This window comes from Equus caballus, chromosome 17 (assembly GCF_041296265.1).
Source record: "Equus caballus isolate H_3958 breed thoroughbred chromosome 17, TB-T2T, whole genome shotgun sequence".
In the NCBI taxonomy this organism is placed as follows: domain Eukaryota; kingdom Metazoa; phylum Chordata; class Mammalia; order Perissodactyla; family Equidae; genus Equus; species Equus caballus.
The window spans coordinates 26,625,416-26,649,209 of record NC_091700.1 but is presented as its reverse complement, the minus strand read 5'-3'; the positions used below and the strand labels follow the sequence as shown (position 1 = coordinate 26,649,209).

The 23,794-nt window shown below is 36.0% G+C and overlaps 1 protein-coding gene across 1 annotated transcript in view; it reads left to right on the top strand.

Annotated features, from left to right (window-relative positions):
• UBL3 (ubiquitin like 3) overlaps positions 1–21,466 on the top strand; it is a 73,905-nt gene extending 52,439 nt beyond the window's left edge. The window contains exons 2-5 of the mRNA XM_005601120.4: positions 9,162–9,270; positions 13,906–13,992; positions 18,162–18,239; positions 18,556–21,466. Of these exons, the coding sequence (XP_005601177.1) occupies positions 9,162–9,270; positions 13,906–13,992; positions 18,162–18,239; positions 18,556–18,608 (327 nt within the window). The 3' untranslated portion in view covers positions 18,609–21,466. The remainder of the gene's footprint in view (positions 1–9,161; positions 9,271–13,905; positions 13,993–18,161; positions 18,240–18,555) is intronic.
• Positions 21,467–23,794: the final 2,328 nt, after the last annotated feature.

Genomic DNA, 23,794 nt, shown 5'->3' with positions numbered 1-23,794 from the left:
AGATTATTTTAATTGCAACTATTTCATCATTTTTTATGATAAAATATTTTGCTATAGGACTGATGGCTGATTTCTATTACCTGCAAATCCAGTTCCACATCAACACACCGGGCCCAACAAATTTGAAAATCAGTAAACAAACTTGAATTTCAGTGATCTGCTTGTGTCAGCCCTGCTGCCTCCCGAGGTGATGGAATGCTTAATAGCAAACCCAGAGTACTTGTAGAGTTAGTGATTGTGTTTCGATCATCCTTGCATCTTCTATAGCGTCTAGCCCAGTACCTTGTTTAACAAACGTTTGTGTGTTCAATCTTTGGAAGTATCAGCTGAAATTAGAACAATCTCGAACACTCTGGTATAGGCCCCTGTTCCCCTTGGAGATTCGCAAATTCATCTTGGTATATGAAAGATTCTGAGAAGTTTTGCGGTAAAGAAACCTTGAATTTTTTGGGTAAATTTTTTTGGTTTTTAGATTGTAGTAAAATGCATGTAATATTTACCATCTTAACCGTTTTTAAATGTACAGTTCAGTGGTATTAAGTACATTCACATTGTTGTACAACCAGCGCCACCATCCATCTCCGGAACTCTTCCAACTTGCAGAACTGAAACTCTGTGCTCATTACAAGAGCTTCACTCCCCTTCCCCTCAGCTCCTGGCCGACACTGATTGAGTTTGTTAACCTGGCATTTCCAAATTTATTTTACAGTAAATAAGAATTCTTTCTCTTACCATTTACTTATATTTCCTAGAAGTTCCATTACTCAGAGAAATGCAAGATTAGTTTTCAGTTAATAAGTAGCAAATTAAGGAGTATTTTGTCTCAGAAGTTCCATGAATCCTAAGAGAAAAGCAAGCCCTTTTGGAGTGGCTATTGGAAGAAGACAGAAATCCAATATTTAGAAGTATCTAGGGGGAGGTTCCAAGGGAGTTTTGGGGAGCCATTGAAGAATGCTGGAATAAACACTGACCTAGGAGAGGGAATACCTGGGTTCCTGTTCTGCTTTACCACTAACTAGCTAGCCTCTCAGGGCCTCTTTTCTCTTGTCTGTTCCCTATGTGTGAACTGGATGAATTTCTGAGACTCCTTCCAATCTTAAAATTTGAATGAGGAATGTTGTAAAAGGTATGGAATTTAAAGTAGTACTGAGAATTCGATAATAGCATAGAAGAAGTAGGAGGGAGAGAACCTAGGAATTGAGACCCACAGCAAAAGGGCAAACACTTTCTCAGAGAACGAGTAGGGCGGAAGCCTAAGTCATGGCAAAGCCAAGACAAATATAAGTATAGACACCTAAAAGATTCACCCTGTCATCCTGGATTTGTTGGAGTGGCTAGGTGATAGAAGAGAAAGTACTATATAGTAGGTGCCAAAACAGGATGTGCACTTGAACTATTCAAATGAGATAATATACTTAAGGAATACTTCTGGTCAGAGTTGGTATTCAATAAATATTAGTTTCCTTCCCCGTGATTTCAGGTGCTTAGCCAAAAAACTTACACCATCGTATTTTCACTAATGGGAGATGGGGCCGAGAAAAGAGAATTGTCATCTTTCTGAAATATGCGAAAATATGTTATGAATATAGAAAAAGCTACTCTCTCCCTTCCCCAATGTCCTCCTCACTGTTGCTTTGCCTTTGCCAATTCCCTTTCTCCTGTTTATAATTTAATATCTTCAGTACTTGGTTGACAGAAACAATTGTACTGAACTGCTGTTCTTGATTAAGTGAGTCATGAGACCTAAAAATCCTCCTCAAAACAAAGATTTCCCTAGATACAAACCCAGTGTTCCCGAGAGAGCGCTTGGTTTCATTCAAGTTTACTATTTAGTCAATAGGATGTATAGGAAATTAGACTGTTACTATTGCTTTTTTTTTTTTAAGATTTTTTAATTTTTCCTTTCTCTCCCGAAAGCCCCCCAGTACATAGTTGTATATTTTTAGTTGTGGGTCCTTCTAGTTGTGGCATGTGGGATGCCGCCTTAGCCTGGCCTGATGAGTGGTGCCATGTCAACGTCCAGGATCCAAATTGGCGAAACCCTGGGCCGCCGAAGTGGAGCACTCGAACTTAGCCACTCGGCCACAGGGCCGGCCCCTACTGTTGCATACTGAAGTCTGATTAAAGCAGCTAGTTTGTATCTTGTGTGCAAATTTTAAAAGGATATCCTGTAGTCAGATTTTAAAGTGGTACATAACCATAATTTAATTTCAGAACTGTGTTTTCTAAATTTGCAGGATTTGGCACTTGAAAAAATTATAATTTTAGAATAATTTGTAAGGATCCTCAAGAATATATATTGTTCAGTCTTCTCATGGAATTTTAACTTTGTTTCTCAAACTTTTTTTAAAGTAAATGTACGTTATAACGTATTTAAAGAAAGAGCATTATATAGTTAGTATTGTGTGATTTACTAAGCTAATGATGGTTATGATGATAGTGATAGCTAATTTGTGATAGTAGCTAATTAGGCACTTACTATGTGCCAGGCACTAAAATGCCTGTATACTAAATGCTGTATAAATTTTGAGCTACATTATTTAGTTCTGAATCATACTTAGAAGAGCCCAACGTTCTCTTTGTTTCTTCACTGATGAGAAAAAAAAATCAATCTACGTAGAAAGCAAGTAGGCTAATTCACTATTACTGTTAATTCATTTTTATAGCCCAACAGCTTCTTGTTCATGTTCAGTGCTCAGAAAACAATTTAATGAATAAATAATTGATAGGTTCATATAATTCAAAAAGCATTAAATGTTGCTTTGGAATGTAGTTCTCCACCTACATTTTAAAATGAGTTAAATGTTCTGGAAATTCACATTCCAAGTAAAATGAGATGTTATAAAAGTTTTACTTGGGAACTTAAGCTAGAGAACTCTCTGACCTCCCTTTCACCTGTCTTTCAGGTTAGGTAGGTGTTTCCACAATTAAAAATAAGGAATCTCACTGAGTTCTTAGCTATAAAGATTTAACATTTTATATGTAATAGGATTGACATCATGCTAAGTGCTGAAAAGAATGTAGAAAAAGATCTCATAGTTTCAGTCCATTTAGTGAACTATTCAGCACCTTAGTTTACGACTCCATTATACAAGTAAATTCATAAATGAGAATTCAGGTGTGTTTTCTTAGAGGTTAAAATTTGTTTTCATGGATGCCTCATATAACTTCTTCACAAATAGAACTGCTACTCCATTCCAGTGGGCAATAGGAATGTTTTCTTGGCTTCTCTAATTCTATTTTCTTTTCTTACTCTTTTTTCAAAACTTCAGTTTCATTATTTCATCTAGGATGATTAGGCGCAAGAGGATTTGTTTATGCCATCTCCTCTCAAACATATGTAAGCTGGGGTGGGTGTGGACTGGAGAGGGGAGTGTAGGGCACTGAGCATTCCAAACAGAAGGGACAACCTGTGGAAAGGCCTTGAGGCAAGTAAGAACTTGGCAGTTTGGAGAAACTGAAAGACGACGCCTGTGGTTGGAGCATAGGATGGCCAAGAGTGGCACCCAATCCAGGCACCAAGCATAGTGTCTGTTTCAGAAAAATGTTTGAAGAAATGGAAGAATAAATGAACTAACAGAAAGTTTATGAAATATATAATTACCATATTTTAGCACTGCAGTTGTTTGAATAATTTGTTTTAAATTAGTCTTATGTAGAAAAATGAACACATTTCTCTGTTCCTTCATTCCATTTTTCTTTAACATTTAACAGAAAGTCAAAATATGCCATTTACAAATCCGTAACGCTAGAAAAAAGAAAATAAGCTTATCTATTTTCAGATTCATACCTTATCTTAAAATAAGTCACTGATAGATTTATATATGTTTTTTTAAAAGCACTATTCATCTTCAAATGCAAATAAGAAAAATAAGTAAAGACAGACATATAATACCGTATAAATTTTTTGAAAGTTGAGGGCTTGCTTTTTTAAAAAAATCTTTTTATTCTGAGATAATTATAGATTCACGTGCAGTTGTAAGAAATAGTACAGAGAAATCCCATATACCCTTCGCCCACTTTCCCTGATGGTAACGTCCTTACATAACTGTAGTACAATATCACAACAGGAAATTGATGCTGATAAAATTCACAGATTTTCTTGAGATTGCTCCAGTTTTAAATGCACTGTGTCTGTGTATTTAGTTCTGGGCAGTTTGATCACTTATGCAAATTCATGTGACCACTTACCACAGTAAGATACAGAACAGCTCCATCGCAAGGATCCCTTGTGCTTCCCTTTTATAGACACAGCCACCCCTCTCCCTTACCCTCTTCCTAAAACCTGGCCACCACTAATCTGTTCTCCGTCTCATAATTTTGTCATTTCAAGAATATTGTATATGTGGAATCATACAGTATGTAACCTTTGGGGATTGGCTTTTTTTACTCAATATAATCCCCTTGGGATACATTGAGAACTTTTTAAAAGTGACTTTAAAAGAAGTCTGACATCTTTCTCACTGGCAACTTGCTTGTCCTTAGTAAAAAAGGCAGGAATGAACCCTACAAAGGCAGAGGTGCTCCAATCAAGTGTGCAGTAGAGTATCCTACTCATTTTATTCTCAAGAGACCCTCAGAGGAGAATTGGGGAGTTCCTTTTCTGATCAACATGTTGATCTCTTGGTAGAAAACAGTCATGTTTCTTTTAAAGAGCATAGTCCATCTCCATAATTGTCTGTTTTATTCCCAAAGACCATTTCAATTAATTCTATCTTCCATTCTCCCTCTTTCTTTCCTTTAATTTTTTCTGCCTTGACCCACTGAAAACAAATTGTTCTGTGAATTAATATCTAGATGAGATTTCTCCAAATTGATATAATCTAACAAATAGAAATGGCAATTTGACTGAAAACTTTTTTTTAACTTGAAATTATTCCATATAATTTCAAGAGTTCTTGTTGTTTCCATTGGCCTTACAGGAAATGATCATGATAGTTCTAGTTCACTAATGGTCTTGTTTTGATTTGTTTTGCCTCAAAAGTAATTATAAAATATATAATTCATTTGGATGATCTAAATGCCATCCCCTGGGAATTTTATTACATAATCGGAGTTCCATTTCATATCTAGTCGTTCAGAGTCCTGATTAACAGCTTTATTTTTAGACAAGTCTGTACGTGTACTATATCACATTTTAAGCTGTAAATAAGAGCCTTGTTTTTAACCCATTGTTGATGTGTCAGGAATCTCACTATCTCACAAGCAGAAGTTTTTTTTAAGATATTTTATAGATTGACTTACCTTGGCTTCAAAGAAGTAAAACGGTCTTTCACTAATAAATATTTAAATAATTCGTACATAATCTTTTAAAGGAAACTAGCTCACATTTATAGGAATTGCCATACATTTACTTAGAGGAGCTATGATTAACATTATTTATCTGAATAAGCCTGAGAAGATTCTTACTGTAATATGGGAGCAATTAACTACTGACCAACCTGTGTATCCAGATGTTTATCTGGGTGATTGCTTTCAGGTTTTTTTCTAAAGGAAATTACGGGAATTTACTGTTTTCCTCCATTGTTGTTACAGTCCTAGGACACCCCTGACTGCATCCTAAGGCTGATTCATGCTTCTAGTCTAGGAGCAAGGTTGTCACATAGATAGAAGCATAGGAACGAGTCCATACTCATCTGTTAATCTTCCATATCAATAACCCAATCTTTATCTTCATTTGAAAACTGGGCACAAAGTACATGTTAATATGGTAGCTCAGAGTTAATTTTGCTTTTCAAAATGCCTTACTAAATGATAGCATTTATATAAACTGTGGCATGTTGCTGACAGTAAAGACCTAGAGCCTGACAAATTAAACACTGAGGTGTTTACGCGTTGGAACTGTCCACATGTTCGTATCACTGCTGAAAAATTATTATCCATTCCCATTCTATAGACTACACTGGCCATTTCATAAAATGCCCAGAACACTGAAGCCTGGATTTGAATCTTAGTGCTGACCTCTTTCCAGTTTACATTTCTACTTGGATCTTGAAACTGAAGAAACTGAAATATTAGTCAGTCAACAATCATTGGTTGAACACCTATGTGCCAGGCACTGTTCCAGGCACTGGAAGTGTCTCAGGCAATGTGTTACTTTATTCAGCAACTTAATTTTGTGGATTTACTGCTGTTATTTTTTATTTTAGACATAAGCTTCTTTCCTGAAGAAGTCTTTCACTGTTACTGTCAGTTTTAGATAGTTTTAACTATAAGATTTGATAAATTCTTAGATTTCTGTATTTGTAGACTTACTCTTGCAGTTGTCATTGTCTCCCTCTTCCCCACTCAGAGGAGTGATTTTAAAATCTTGCCTGCCTTTTTGTCCTCATTTTGTAGCTCAAAGCGACTTTCAAACTCTGCCCTGAATTACAAACTCAGACATTTTCTGGGCCAGGCAGGTATCAATAAGTGTGTGAAGCAGGCCAGGACAGGTCAGTAGGGATTGGCAGGGTCTGTGTCAAACTGAAAAGTTCATGCCCCCCTGTAAACATTTTGTGTGTGTGTGTGAGGAAGATTGGCCCTGAGCTAACATCTGTTGCCAATCTTCCTCTTTTTTTTCTCCCCAAAGCCTCAGTGCATAGCTGTGTATCCTAGTTGTAGGTCATTCTAGTTCTTCTATGTGGGACACCTCCACAGCATGGCCTGATGATCCGTGTGTCGGTCCACGCCTAGGAACTTAACCACTCGACCACAGGGCTGGCCCCACCTGTAAACATTTTTAAAAATATTTTTTTAACCTGGGTCAGACACATCTAGAGGCCAAAAGTTTCCAACGTTTTGAACATCTACGTAAACGTGAATTCTTTAGACTGCTGATTTGGAAATATGAAAGTGAGTATCGGTTTATTGGTGACAGTGATGTGTATCCGTTTTAAAATAGGAAATGCTGAGGTCTTTTAGTGTTACGTATTTATGGGTTTGCGTGGGTGTATTGTTTTGTTTAATATGTTGTGGAAACTTTCCATGTCAAATCATATAGATCTATATCTCATGTCATTTAACAACTGCGAATTTCCAGAGTAAGGATGTTCTGTCACTTATTTTTCCACTTCCACACTGATGGATATTAGGGAAAATCTAATGTATGCTTTGGTGTTGCCTTTATAGATTCTAAGGGTTAAGTCTTTCTTTCTTTTTTTCTTTATTATTTTTAAATATTATAATTTGAATAAAAATCTCATTAGAAATTAATTTTAAATTTAAAAGATGATTCCACGAAATAGTAGGTTCATATCATTTACATAACACTTAGGAAGCTTGAATTTAGTTGTTTTTCTTTCTGGTTAAACAAACACATGTGGCTGAGCCATTATAAGGGGCATAATTTCTTGGGTATTAATGACTTGAAGGATCCTTATCCAGTAGTTTGAAGCCATTAAAAGTTACCATATAAATTCAGAGCATAATATATATTTATCAGTATTCACACATAAAGAGACAGCCATAACTAGTGATGTACTATGAGAAGTGAAATTCACATTGTATTATGTAGATATTAGGTTTTGCTGTAAGAATCACTCATTACTTATTTGTCACAGGAAATAAATAAGGTGATGCTTTCTTACAGTTTAGTCATGCTTGCAAATTACTGCTTGAATTTTGTTCAAATGGAACTTAGAAAGTTTTGGGATCCTATTACTTCTTTTACAGCAGTGTGATTTCATCAGGTCTCTTCCTGTATTAAGCTCTTTGGTGTAATTTCATTCTAATTAGGAAAGGCAGGAAGAAATTCTTACTGGAAATTTTGAAAGGACTTTTCGCCTGGAATATAGATTTCTTTTTATTTATCTTTTAAAAAGCTTTTTATTGGGCTATAATGTATATACACTTAGAATACAGTTTCTAATGTGGAATCCAATTTTACTCCATCTAATATGGAATCCAGTCACATCCCATTGAATGCAGAAGTGATTGTGTATAGCAGTTTTCTAGAGAAGGTATTTTATAACTTTCAACACATTTTCAGAGTAGTGAGGCACTGGGAGTGGCATTGGCCATGGTGGTGGTAGATAGTAAATCAGTGGCCTGGTATCTTGATGGTGCTGCGGTAGGCACCTATTCATTGTAGGCTTTGCCATCTTAAAGATTTTCTGGTATTTTTTTATAAGAAAAAAACTGTTAGTAGCTGAAGAGGAGAGCTTGGGTAACCTGGGACCTGGCACAATTCAAAATGGTACAATGACATTCTCTGTTCTTTATATGTAAAGAAGCTAGGCTGGTCTCAGGGCTCAGCTCTGGACCAGACCCAACTTTTAGGAAGGTCTTATTTGCTCTCTTAACAGAGGTCCAGAAGTATAGAAACCGTGCTTGTATGTCTGTAACTGGTAGGGAAATGAATGGATATTGTGGTTTTAAAAAATAACATCAGGTTTATTATGGATGAAGATAAAAATTAAAAAGTGAACATTTGGAAAATGTGTTAACTATGGTATAAGCAAATATATGTTGACTTGGAGATGTAAATCCATTGTCTCTTAAAAATTTTAATTCTGTTAGTTTTTTCACTGAAAAGTGAACCTGTGTCCTTTGTCACACATGGCTCCTCCTCCTCCTCCCAAGAAAACAAATGATCATGCAGTTGGGATTAAAGTAACTGTTGTTGATTCCTTCATTAACCATAGTAAAGTTTTTTAAAATTATAATTTCTGGTTAATTTGTTTAGGTTTGGATAATTTTTATATGATAAAAAGTATGTAATTTATTGTTTTCTCTATTTTTTCTAAGAAGTAGATTATCAACTAAATTATATTTCCTGTTTAGTAATGTGATCTGCATGGTCACACTTTTATTAGTTTTTCAAGGTAAAATATGTCTTCTATAGTAATAGTGACAACCCGTAGAAGTCCAGTTGTGAGCATTGTTGGAGCAGTTCAATTTCAAAGCATAAAGAAGTTCGGTTTCCTTTATTCATTTATTATGGCAAATATTTATATGGGGCAAAATATATCTGTTGCCCCTACATATATATTAAATAATGGAAATAAAATCTTTTACCAAAATCTCATTCTTCAAACAAATCTTTACAGAATTTAAGTAAATAAAAACCAGAAAATGGCATTAGTAATAATTTAGAATGTGATTGAAATAAAAAACTTATGTCATTTTTTTACTTTAAAAATTTCAAGGTTTATATTAAAAGAATCGTTGTCTTCTTTCAGATAAATTTGCGCCTCATCTTGGTAAGCGGGAAAACAAAAGAGTTCCTGTTTTCTCCTAATGATTCTGCTTCTGACATTGCAAAGCATGTGTATGACAACTGGCCAATGGGTGAGTGGTGTTTTTCTCTTGAGAATGAGTAATGTTAATTCTTTGCGCCCTACCTTGTTTGACAAACATTTTGAAAAAGTTATAAACATATAAAATATAGAAGAACAAACAAATAATTGAGGGTATAAGGCTTATACAGGGACTGCCTACATTTTGCCCTTCAGCCTCACTGTAAAATAGTAAAGAAGCCAGTATGAAAAGTCCCTGTCTTTGCCTTAGAACTGTTTTCATGTAAATGAAAATTATTTTTTAAAAGAAAAACACAAAGTTACTAACTCATACACACACACTCTCTCTCACACTTTCATACCAGTAAAGCTATTGATACCAAAACACAAATAAAAGAAAAACTATGTTTAACAAATTATAATGCATTCTCTTTGGTCTATTCTATACATAGCCTATTTAAAATTGAGTTTGACACAAAGTTAATTTCTAATTCAAGTGACTTCATGTGTTCTCTGAACCTACTACAAGGTCAAGAAGGTATAAAATCTGTTTATACTTTGCATTTTCAAGCCAGTATCCCTGAGGAACAAAATGTTGGCGTGTGCGTGTGTATTCCTTCCTTTCTCTGCTTCTTTGCTGTGTAATAAGACTGTCTTGCCATGCTAAAGTGAGTCTTTTGCTTACGTTCTTTCTTTGAACTTTCCTCAAATCATCTTGACCCTTTTTATGGCATGTACCATAGTGATATGACTGTTTCAGCTGATTTCACTTAATTTCACTAGCCAAAGCAGTTTGGACTTTTAAAGGACTTGTTTCAACAAAGAACACAGTGTATACAAAATGAATCAATTAGATTAGTGTTTCTCAACCTTAAATAAGATATGGAACTCTTTAGAAGAAGAAATTTCTTGTAGATTGCCTGCTGCTGACTTAAATTATTTTTATTATAACATTATTTTTAAAGATAGAAACATAAAACCCAATTAAAACTATGTCCTTATTAACTTGTATACAACCATAAAACTAAAACAGATCTACAAAGAATATGCAAATGTAACTCTAAAACCGATAAGGTTAAAATGAACAATGTTAATGTGCCAGATGATAGATTTTTGCTAAAACCAACTCAGTGCTTGCAGCATGAATATGGTAATGCTGATTTGGCGTGCCCGTGCTCCTGCTTGCTGTGTGAGGACCCAGTTATCTGCAGATTCACCATAAAACCTTCATTCACACAGCATACCAGATTGTTATTCAGCCTTCACTTAGCAAGAATGCGTTGTGTATGTAGTAAGTCAACCTCTGTTCTTTGCTCCTTAGCCTCTTGACAGTTAAAGAAGTGCCGCTTGGCACCAGTACAGTCATACACTTAAAGGCGTACATGGGCACTGAAATCCTGAGGCTGTACTTGGTTATAAGGTGATTATTTGAATTATCTAGATAATCTTTTCCAGGTTATTAAATTGAAAACACAATTTAATAATTCTTGAAGAGGACCTTCAGACCCTAAGAACATGTCTTTGTGGATTCATAGACCTGAGTTTAAGAAACAATGATTTAGACAAATACTTTCAAATGACTGGATTTTTCTTCCTATTGGTAACAAAAGGACAAGTCAATGCTAGGTCCTAAATCAGGGAGGGACTGAAGCTAGAAGTTATAGGTAAGAAGGAATTTCAGAAAAGCTGAAGTAGACTAAACTTGGGCTCCCTGCTTATTGGATTTTCTTCATAGCTAGACAGGATAGATAACTATCAGTATGAAAAGCATTCTTTTTTTTTTATGCTTTTTGGTGAGGAAGATTGGCCCTGAGCTAACATCTGTTGCCAATCTTCCTCTTTTTTTGTTTTTCTCCCCAAAGCCCCAGCACATAGTTGTATATGCTAGTTGTAGGTCACTCTAGTTCTTCTATGTGGGATGCCGTCTCAGCATGGCTTGATGAGCGATGTGTAGGTCTGCACCCAGGATCTGAACTAAGCAAACCCCAGGCCACCAAAGCGGAGTGTGTGAACTTAACCACTTGGCCACAGGGCCAGCCCCCTGAAAAGCATTTTTAAATACCTGTCTAGTAGTGATATACTAAGTGTGATATAAAAGGTTACTTTTGTGATTTTGACGGAGAGAGGAGTGTCCAGATAGCTTTGACAATCCAATATATTGTAGAAAAGATACACAAGACAAAAAGGGGTAATCCCTCTCAAAAATTTATTTTATTTGGGCAACATTATAATGTGATGAAAGAAATACTTTTACCTTCATAATTGTTTATCTTAAATATTAAAATTAGTTTTAATTCCTTAAAGTATCCTAATTAATGGTAAACAAAGGTAAGACTCAATTGCAGGTCTTTGCCATAAGTAGTTTCCTAAATGAGTGAACCACCTAGCAATATTGGAAATGGATTGTATCAACAACCCTGTGTTTCTTATTTTCACAAAAAAGTTTTTGAACCCAGTCTTTCCTCAGGTTTCCAGTTCTACTCAGCAATTTTAGACAATGCAGGGAATAAAAATAAATAATGTAATTTTTATTTTATGAAAAATATTTAAATTAGAAATCTAGTTCTACATTGTAACGCATGATGCACTAAAGGTCAGCAAATGTAAATATTTGTTGGTGCTAATAAAAGTGTAGTAAATATTAAATCAGTAGAAAAGATACTTTGTGTAGTATATTTTTGGAAGGAATTACTTTTCCTTTTCTTGTACAGTTTAGTGGAATATTGTTAATAGGTGGAATAGTCAGACACATAGCTGTTACTGGGTCAGAGGTCCAAAAATAACCTGCTAAATATATGTGACTTGAAGGAGGAATAGCTAAAGTTCCTCCTTCAAGCATTGTTCCACGGGTCTCTCTCAATCTCAGCTCCTCTGAGAGGGCAAGGGAGATGGCGTATTAACCAATGAAATGCGTGGAAATCATGGCACTTGGTATAAGATAAAGAAATACGTGGCGTCAAGCTTCTACATCTCAAAAAAACAAATATTTCTAGAATTTTTTTCCTGTGAATGAGATAATTACTGTCATTTGTCTTTGTATCTCTGCAACATCTTACATCTTGACCAGAAATATTCTAGTAAACAATAATTTTGTGTGCGATGAATTCAAAGTATAACCCATACTAAAGCGTTGGAGGCTTGTTTGATCTTTCTTCTAGACGAGGGACCTGAGAGCGCTAGAGTCAAGAAGGCAGCAAAGGCAGGCCAGGAGGAGCAAAGAGGGACAGGAGAAAAGGCACAAAGGGGCTGGCGGAGAGGGCAGTGGGAGCGGGAGAAATGACTGAGGTTCCTTTCTTCTATACCGATTTCCATTGTGCTGAGTCACTCAGAAGCACTGGTTTTCTCAAATTCGTATTCATCATTTGGAACACTCAAAAAAATGGCAAAGGGAAAAGTTTTCTACTTACCTCCTTTCTCTTCTATCACTTACTCTTTAGGCTATTTTAAACTAGTTTTTGTGTTGACAGTTATCATCTCCTGATTATAGGAGCTTCCATAGGAAATAAACACATCATACTGAAATTCTTGAGAAAGATGATGGTGGAATTCTCAAATCTTGATCAAAATCAGAGCTTAACTTGTGATGTTTACAAGCTAGTGAAAATCATCCCATACCCTACCAGTGTCCTTAAACCATTATTTAAGAGTGGTGTCTATGTTTTACTATAACGTAAGTGGTACGCTGAAGTGAAATATTCTGTTACCCATCCTATCCACCAGTTTGTCTTTTGATTTTCTTTGTGCACTTTCCTAGCTTTCATATTTGTATAATACCTTCTAATATAAGTTATTTTTCGAGTTTCTTCTGGTATTTTGGGTAAAGCAAACTAAAGTTTTGCCTTCTATAATGTTTACCAATTGGCTTCAAAAAGACAATAAAGTAATAAATCAACATCCAAATTAAGCACTGTTAATTTTTTTTGTTATTCTCTTTTTTAAATTTTTGTTCTCCAATTTTACTGAGGTAGAGTTCTTTTGTTATTCTCTATATCAATATATTAATTCTTTCAAAAATCTTTGTTAAACCTGTTGTTTCTAGCCTCAAATATATATTTTAACAGGTACAGATATTTGGAACATTATAGTATTCTCTATTAATTACTGGTAATTGAAATTAATTTTTAAATGACATTTCTCTTTACCTAGGATTAGATTTTTCCTACTCATTTGTTTTAATTTTAAACTTTAGGACTCTATTTTGGCACGTTTTAGTGTTCTTTAAGTAGGAAAAACGTGCCTTTCTGCAGTTGTTCTATTTAATGAGAAGAACTAGCAAGACCCAAGGCTGCCGCGATCGCATGAGTAGTGACTGTTTCAAGTATTAGGAAGCTCCAAGTGTCCTCTTTGATGAGTTCTATCTGATTTGGATCTGAATTTTTTTTTTTAAGATTTTATTTTTTCCTTTTTCTCCCCAAACCCCCTGGTACATAGTTATGTGTTTTTGTTTTTTAAGTTGTAGGTCCTTCTAGTTGTGGTATGTGGGACGCCACCTCAGCTTGGCTTGATGAGCGGTGCCACGTCCACGCCCAGGATTCAAACTGGTGAAACCCTGGGCCACCGAAGCGGAGCGTGCGAACTTAACCACTCAGCCATGGGGCCGGCCCCTGCATCTGAATTTTTAGAACAATGCAGTAATATCTTAATTTTGTGTTGAAATATACCTAACAAGTTCACTGGTTCTTTTCAGACTGGGAAGAAGAGCAGGTCAGCAGTCCAAATATTCTACGACTTATTTATCAAGGAAGATTTCTGCATGGAAATGTCACATTAGGAGGTAATAGTCACCTTGATAATGGGATTTAATGTCTCTATGGCAGCATTATTCATTTGTTGGTTTAAATGCTAATATCTGATTTTACTAAAAAATTAAAATTTCAAACTCAACATGAATTCTTCCTATTTTTTGATACATCTACTTCTTTACATTTTACTTTCTGTTAAATTTAATTTTAGCACTATGATAAGTGTTTACTGCCTTGTGAAATAAATTTTATCCCATGAGAGGTAGGAATCCATACCTTTTATTTTATAAATGTAATTTTATTGTACTTCTGGATAATACCATTTAGATATTTTTAAGTTAAACCCAGACCCACAAACTAGAGAAAGGTTATGGTAATTGGTTTTCAAGTATAATAATGAAAGAATGTTTTCAGTTTGACTCTAACTGATATAATTGCTAGTCATGCAAGAATGAAGATAAATGAGTGACGCTAGAGAGACAGTAACGTTAGTGATCAAAAGAGTAGAGTTTAGAACCAGAATGTCCAAGTTGCATCCTAGCTCCACTACTCACTGCTGTGTAACCTTGGGCAAGTCACTTACGTGCTTTGTGTCCCGGGTTCCTCATCAGTAAAATGGGCTAACAGTAGTGCCTGCCTCCTAGGTTGGGAGGGTCAAATCAGTTTATATGTTCAAAGCAGTGCCTGGCACATAGTAAACCCCTTGTTAGCCATCACTGCTCTTTACGTATGATTGGAGAAATGAAGCTCGGTAGTGCCCCCTGTGGGGCATGTTTCCTACCATCTGCAGGGCTGGTTTTGTTTTTAGTACATGTATTTCAAATATATCCTAATAATTAGAAATTTGTGGGCAAATGAAGTGATGCGCTTTAATATATCTTTGTTTAAATATAGTCAGACTTTTTTTCTCAAAACCTAACAATGAAATATTTAATCTGTTTCTCCTTAAACGTGGAATATTTTCATTCATTCATTCAGTGTATATTTAGTTATATGCCAACACTGTGCTAAACAACTGGAGAAAGAAGTTTGAACAAGACAGAATCTCTTCCATCCAGGTGCTCAAGTATTACATAGTAGAAACAGATAAAGTCCACTATTCGAATACTGTGTGATGCGGGCTGGAGTGGAGGATTACTCTGACAATGTCAAGTAGGTGGGGCATTTCAGGATACAATTTCATGCATAACCAATGAGGCAGTGTTATAACTGGTCCAGAAAGTACTGCTATCTACTAAGAGATTATCTGCCATTTAAAATACAGCTTTTTTGTCTTTTGTAGGTTTTTAAATAGCTAAAAAAGCTTTTTAATTTTTTAACTAAAGTGGACCCACTCTTGACATAAGAATTGACTGTTAGCTCCCTGGCTCTATTGTACATTCATTAAGATGGGGCCATGTTTCAGTCTCTTTTTGATTGTCTGTGACTCTCAAAAGCTGTTGTAATGTTGATCAATAAGTGTTCACTGAATTTAATCTGTTGACTGCATGAATGAATTTTGAGACTCCATTTCCCTTTGAGTATTGATCTGTGGGAGCCCTTTCCCTCCAGCTTAATCTAATTATCTTTCTGTTGTGGCCCCAAAATTCCAACTTCATATTAAATATCATGAAATTTGTGTTAAAATCAAACCTATTGATTCATTCCCATTAAAGTATAAATTTTTACCAGTATTTTTTTTTGGAATGTGTTTTTGATTAAGTAACAGATTGACTTGTTGTTATTGTCATTCAGTGTTGCTGTCAGTCTTTTCAAAAACGAAATGAACCATCTCTGGCCTTAGTGATTTAGACGATAGCATAGGAGTTTAACTTAGGCCTTTCAAGTTGATCAGTATATCTGGGTGTTTGATAAAGGTTGAATAACATTCAGCTATTTATTTTTTTGGTCACAGTTTTTCTTTTTCATCTTCCTGTGTCCTTGCATGTGGACCATAGAGGAGACAGCACACAGGGTCATAGCTCTCTCCTCACATTTGAACGGCTAGCATGGAAGGCTTAGGCTTGCTTTGTGTGGCTTGAGGCTTGCTCTGTATAACCCTGCGAATTAGAGTTGGGACCCACAGCTGGAAATCAAAGGCAGACAGATTTCTGTTCAGTACAAGACAGGATATTTGAACATGCCAGGCTGCCTAAAGAAAGAATGGACCACCATGGGAAGAGAGTAAGATCCTTGTTATTGGTCACGTTCAAGCTGTGGGTGAATACGAAGTGGGGATACAGCCATGAGTGGGGTTCAGTCATTATGTGGATGGTTAAACCAGGAGACCTGGGCATTCTCTGCCGCTCTTGAGATTTTGTGGTTCAAAAAGTTTCAGGTTTAAATTTTTTGTTATCTGTTTTCTTAAAACATAGTCCTGAATCCCCTTTTTTGATATATAACCTTTAGTTACATAGATTGCAATCTACTATAAGAAAAGTTGTGATAACAGCCTTACTAATTGGAGAATAAAGAAGATCAGCTACAAGTTTGATCTTCAGTACATTCCATAACAGTGTTTCCCAAAATATGGTTCAGGGGGAGGCATGAGAATCACCTAGGATACTTATTTAAAAATGCAGATTTCTGCATGCCCTTTCTCCCCATCCGCCATCTCCCAATCTACTACCGAATTGAAATCTGGGTGATTTCTATGTGGAGGCTGAACCTGTTCTGGATATTGTACAGTGTCATAGTAGACAGCAGAAGCATCCACAGTGATGGAAAGAGAAAGCATTTTAGGTTCTTGTATCCCTCTTCCTTCACCTTCTTTGATGCTGTTAGTAACAATATCTACCGTTGCTAGTTAAAATTCAAATAGAAAAGAAAAATAATAGTCCGCATCAATCAAATTTGTAGCTTCAAACAGTAAGCCACTCAGTGGCTTTCCAAGCCTGCCCAACATTTCTCTAAACTGACGTCTCAGTTCACTTACCTGTTTTCTGAGACCCGTTTTCCTTGCTGTCTCAAAGTGAGGATGGGTAACGATGATCACAGTGATAGTATATTCTCTGAGTGCTCTCTTTGTTCCAAGCCCTGCACGAAGCACTGTCCTTGGCGTATCTCATTTAATCAGTGCAGCTTAAGGGGCAGGGGATAGAACCAGTCTTAGGTGGGGGACACAAAGGCTCAGGGAGGGGGAGATAACACGCTCACAACCCATGTCACAGTTGGTAAGTAGCAGAGAGGCAATTTTTAACCCAGATCTGGCTTACTAGAGTCAAGAAGCTAGTATGAGAGTGATACACAGCTTGGTATGTGTACATTTTAAATTCAGTACAGCTTTCCCAAACTTGACTAACCTTGATTACATGAAATATTATTAATATTAAAGATATCTTTTTTAATCTACGTGTTAAGCATCATCCTGTAGAGCAAGATTTAAAAGCAGGTAGCAGGAGGGTCAGACTTGCAGAGTAGTGGTCTCAAGCCTTAAGTTTGTCATTAGAGAAGGAACTAAAACCACGACTATGGAGATAACTCCGGAAGTTCGATATACCGGCTCCTTCTGATTTTATGCAGAGTAGCAAAGCGATTCACTGTGAAACTTGATGTCTGTGTTTGCTTAAGTGGTTCATGAATACATGGGTGTGTGTTATATTCTATATCTGAAATATTTCATAGTAAAATTTGTATTATTTATGAATGAGAAAAACTTGATTAGAAAACAGTGATTATTAATAATGCCAAGATAGTGATTCTTTTAAAGTAAGCTTTTAAAGAAATTATTTCCTAATGGAAGTATACAAGGTTGAGAATAAATATTTAAAATTGTTTGTCCTTCTTCTACATTATAGTAGCCTGTTTGGTGCAGTAAAGTTATTAGGTGACATATTAGAAACAAATGTCTCTTAATCTAAACTTTTCCCTAATCCAGAAAAAGTGTTCTTTTAAAAAATTTTTTTTGCTTCCTTTTCTTTTCTTATCTAAAGATTATCTCCAATATTAACCAATTATGTATTTTCTCTTGTTGCCTTCCTTAAAAAAAAAATATGTCAAGCTAGTGGCCATAACTGGGAAGAATGATTTCTGAATTGTAAAAATTGTTTCTGATAATATTAACCTAATTTCATTTTGTAAGAGATGCTCCATCTGGTAAGAAGTTCGCTCTCTTGAGGAAGTCAGACAAAAAGCAATCAATTTCTTAAATGCTTTCAATTCTGGTTAGTGATTTCAATAGGTTAACGTGTACGTAACGAATTGTCTTCTCCTTTTCACGTAGCGTTAAAACTTCCTTTTGGCAAGACAACAGTGATGCATTTGGTGGCCAGAGAAACGTTGCCAGAGCCAAACTCTCAAGGTAAGCCCTGCGCTGGGAAAGCGCTCACTTGAGCCACAGAGACAGGCGTTCAAGAACAGCTCCGTTTTTCTTGGACCTTCTGAGGGAAAGGAAGTTTTCATAGTTTATGAATAGAGCTTGTTAAGTAAATAATGAGACATTTTGGAAACAGTCTAAAATTAAAAGAGCATTTATTATTGCTTTTTAATTTAAAAAATGCAAACATTAAAAAAAAACATTTCTTATTATGCTTGGGTTCCTCTTTTAGGCCCCCCCTCTCCCCCACACCTCCAATTTGGGCATTTTTGTAAACGAGACTTCTCTTCGTTTTCCCTAGGTCAGAGGAACCGGGAAAAGACTGGAGAGAGTAACTGTTGCGTCATCCTGTAAATGCGGTTTGTGAGTGTGCTGTGATGTCTTTGTCTGTCATGCTGCGGGGACAGAAGAGACCCCGCATTGCTTCAGAAACCTTTAGGAAGAGTCTGCGTGTAGACCATAGGACGGAATTACCACTTGAACACTGTCATCTTTGCTCATAAAAGGAAAAAGAACCAAGAACATTTTTCACTATGATTTTTATTTCTAGTATTTTTGGTTATGTTGAGCAGTTTTAAAATATATTGGTTTTTGAATGCAGTCAATCTCCAGGGGAAGAATTAACAAGTTATCTTTCATAGCAGAAACCATTTTGCTGCCACAAAAATTTTCATCACCAGAACTAACAGATAAAGTGTTCCAAATACAGTTTGCACTAAAAAAGATTGACATTATTTTTTCATCGGCAGAATTTATAACATGATTTATGGTACCTAGAAATAATGATATATACAATTCCACACTGGAAAACACTCAGCAATTAATGAAGTTAATTACTGGGCCAACTGGAGAGGAAAAAATGGAAAAGAATCTAAAATGTTGGGTGAATTCTACCAAAGTCAGCCGTGGTGGCTGCACTGGCACAGAATACTAACCTGAGTGTGACCATTTTCACTGCAACAAATGAGAAAACAAAATGTGCCTGTTGTTGAAACACTCAGCAGAGGGCTGATGACACGAGTTGTTTTTCCTTTAACACACGCACTCTTCCGTCTGCAGTACCTGAGTGCTTGTCACACAGCACAACGAGCGAGGAGGGTGCGTTCCGAGCCTTAATGTGGGAGGGGTCAATTCCAGTCACTCATAGACTTCATTGTTGTGCAGAAATGTTAGAAAACCTCATTTACTGATCAAGTGTGTATGTTTGAATATCAGCAAGTTGAATTTTTCCATGATTACCGCTCATCAGTAACTGTGGCCAGTGTCACATTTACTCATTAGAGGGTTCAGATGAATTCTTAAAATTAAAAAATTCTCCATAGTAACTGATTTTGTTTCTTTATGTAGTTTGCATTTGGTATTAGTGCTTGCAATTGTATTAAAATCGAAAGCTGATTTTTGAAGGCATACATGATTAAAGATGCCATTCTTTTGTTTTGTACCAATAATTTAAAAATCGATATGCTAAAAACAATTTGCACAGCACTAAAGCATGAGCTAGTTTCATCTAAACCTGTAAAAATATAAAAGATTTATATTTTTTCACTAGGAAGAAATTCTTCCTGGATGAAATTACAAATATGTGTAGAATATATTTAATAAAAAAACTTATGAAATACCTAACTATAGAACTTAAATATAGATTGGCAAGTAGTATAGAGAATAATATTCCATATAAATAACTTTAGCCTTTATAAAAATGAAGTTGCAGGCTGACATTATGTTCTGTACTTAAATAAGCGTCCATGACCCTTACAAACATTACATGTAAATTCTTTCAAGGTAATCAGGTTGTTTTATTCATTGTTCATGCTTTGATGAAAAGGCTTTATATGCAGTAGATCTACGAAAATATTGTTCATACTGATCAGAATTAAATTTGTATAGACCAGAGTTTTAAAATGAATGTAAATAGCACTAAACATTTTCTTTCTGCAACTTGTACTTATAGATTCTTTCTGTAAACAAAATTAAAGAAAACATTGTAGTGCATTTCGGCAGTAATTTTAAAGGTCTTGATTAGGTCGATAATTGTTTAAGCACTGTCTCATCCGTGTTAAAATTGTTTTTTACTTTTATTTCTTAATCTTTTAAAAATTTGTTTAATTCATATTCTATTGTTAGTTTCAGGAGTATTCACAATGTATCTTTGATATTTAACCTGGTTAATTTGTGCACAGTGACAACAATGGATAGAATTAGTAGTCTCTGTTATCACTAAAATGTTATATTCAAGAGATGTTAAATATTTATATGCTTTGTTGACTAGCTCAAATGTGAATTCTGTTAGTGTTGACTAAAAAAGATTCTGGTAGTTACTTAATTGGGCAATTAAGCCATTTATGGCTCTATTCTTATTTTGTAAAGCAAACTACTGGTAATTATTTTTAATACCTATTTTAATTCTAATTACTCTTCTGTCTTTCCAAAGTTAAAGACTATCAGTTAATTATGATTGAATTTTTATGATAGTTAAAGATATTTTCTATTGGTTTTCAGTCTATTTTTCTGTGTGTTCCCACATTATAAATTTCCCTTTCACAAGACCTCAATTTAGAGTTTGCAAAATGGAGAAACTGGTTCATTAGTAGAGAAAGAATTGTCATTTAATACCTAATATCATTGTTATGCAAAATGAAAAAAAGAATAAAAAGCAGTAAAATTATATACTGAAAACACCAAAAATTTAGATGCCTTAATATGTATACGTGAAAATAGTCAGCTCTCCCTTCACAGCAGCTCCGTGGACTGCCTGGTGGTTACAGTCTGACACCGCATCCACGGCTCCTGTTGGAGGCCCCTCTGCCAGAAGTCGCAGCTCCTTCCCCAGGCTTGCGCTGCGGAGCCCCAGCCCTGTAAATAGTGCGTCCCAGCTGTGACCCTGCCCGGGGCGGGCTGTCTCGCTGACCTCTTTTACCTAAATTACCCTAGACTTGGTTAAGTGTTCTGGACAAGGCAAAGCTTTTCTTCTTTATTGAAACCTCAGCATGTCTCCTTGATCTGAATTATTTGCTTTCTCTTCAAGATAAGTTGTATCTTATCCTCTCATGAAAAATAATATCTAACATCGTCATTCACATTAAATGAGGTTTTCTCATAACAAACATTTATCCTTAGTTTTATGTCATCTTGACCAATGTTATAGTAATTTCTGTTAGCTGATTGTGGTAAACAATGTTTAATGTGAAAAGAAATTAAAACTTTCTTCATCAGTTGTAGAATATTTTCCTTTTTTTAAATGACTTCTATTCATAATTTTCGTGTATTTTCCTATTCTTTATCTCTCTACTACTTTTTTCTTTTTTCCTTCAATTTATTTTATTACATTCTTCAGTCAAATCAGCACTGTGCCAGCCTTTATTCTTCTATATTTTACCAAAATCAAAGAGAAGTGATACAACCAAAATTTAGTGTGCCTTCATACCATCCTTTTTGGTAACTGTCGCAGGCGTGTCTTCATTTTTTTTCCATTACCAGTTTGTGATATAGTCACTTGTCAGCCAGAGTGACTAGGTGTGGGAGGAAGGCTTGGGAGAAGAGTATATAAGCTGTAGTTACAGTCAAAACAAAACGGCCGTTCTCCAGGCAGTTCCCCTGGCCTCGTGGGGTGGACTTCTTGGATGTGGGCAGTGGGTGGTTGCCTGTGGCTCCCCTTGGCTTATCCCTGCTGTCCTGTCCGCTTGCTGTGCCTTCTTCAGAAGACCGTGCCATATATGAAGCTCTTTCACAGACGGGGGGGCGGGAGGAGGATGTCTTCTAAAAGAGTGCAGGAACGAAATTAAGTGAGAAACATCTAGTTCTTAGATAGTAACGTTTAAACCAGTACTAGAATATGAAAACAGATTTCATTTACTATTTTATGGTCTTTGACAATGCTGTCAAATGTTTGTCCTTTAATATTATTCTTTATGTTCTGCCTGTTTTTCAAAATAACAACTTTCAAGAAATTTAATGTAGTTGTGGTTAATGAACACTTGGGAAAAGAAAATGTCAATCTCTCCAGTGATTCAAGCAATAAAAAAGGAGTAAGGTAAACACACACACACACACACTTCTTACAGTGGCTCTGGAAGTGATTTGTTTTTGAGTCTTTTTGGGCAGAGAATCTAACTGGTTTTAAGGTATAGTTATCACACATTCAGTCTGATTTTTATTGTCTACAAACATTTCTTGAGCCTCATTTTGGTGTAGAGAAGTCTGCAGTGTCGTGAGAGAAACTGCTGTACTTACAGGAGGGAACAGACGCTGGAGGGGAGCAGCGGCTGACCGTAAGCGGAGCGGGAGTCTCAGGCTCCAGTTGGTGCTGCCTGTAGACTGTGCAGACGTTCCGTCTAATAACGAGATGGGGGGTCTATTCACTTCTCAGTTGTCTGCCAGATCAGATCGTTTTTCCAGCATTCTCGAGCCTGGCGCCCCCATGTCCCCCTTCCTTATCTCAGTGTGTTTTCCTCTGGGCGCATCACTTAACTGAGTTCCGCTAATTTGTGTGCTACTCAGAAGCATTTTTAAAAATCTGTTAACAGTCCATTTTGACTGATATTGTCACTCAGTCCTCAGCTTTCAGAATACCATGAGAAGGGCTTTGGAGTCAGGCCTGCCTTCAAGCCGGCTGACTTTGAACAAGTTACTTCATTTTTGGGCTTCAGTTTTTTCGTATATAGAATAAGAATGCCTGTTTTGTAGGGTTGTAAGGATTATTTTAAAACAAATATTTGGAGCACTGATTTGCCCCAAAAACTTATTTGACAAACTGGCAAACTTGTCAAAAGGCTTTATGTTGGAAATTAAGTGCTAGGGAGCAACGTGTACTCTAAACTCAAAAATAGCTTACAAAATGTCAGAAACGACGTGGATAATTCTGTGTTCAAAGACTCTTAAAAGGAAAACAAGAAGAAGTGGGGAAATCTTAAAAATAAGCCTTGGATTAGAAGAAAAATAAACCCAGTAATTCACCAATAAGACATAGCTTCAGATATAGATACCAGGTCATAGAGCTCCGACAGTAAACAACTGGACATACGAACACAAGGACGTAACACTGACTGTCAAAATTTGAGCTGGGATTTGTTAACGAAGATAGGAAATACACGTGCATATTGTTCAAAAGAGACAGGTCTAATAAGGGTGGAAACAGCACTATGTCAAGAAGACACACATACGTGGAACTGGACAGACCTGAGAGGTGAAGTGGGTGAGGAGTATCTGAATAATGTGGGAAAAAAGAGACAAACATATGGGATAATACTGTTTGTTTCTTGAGATTCGGGCTGTTGATTTCTGAATCTACATCAGGAAGACACTGAGGTAAGATATTAGAGTGATAAAATGACCTTGCTGGGTGTCATTTGCTAAAAGGATCTATGACTTGCTAGTAATGCCATAGGTGAACAAGAAGTAACAAAAGAAAACTGCTCTTCTTGGATTAATTTTAACCCAGAGAGAATGATCCTAGTGGAAATGTTGGGAACCTGCAGAGAAAATACTGTGTCCTCTTAGTTTCTGTGGTGATAAAACGAAGGCAGACACTGGTGATTTCTTCT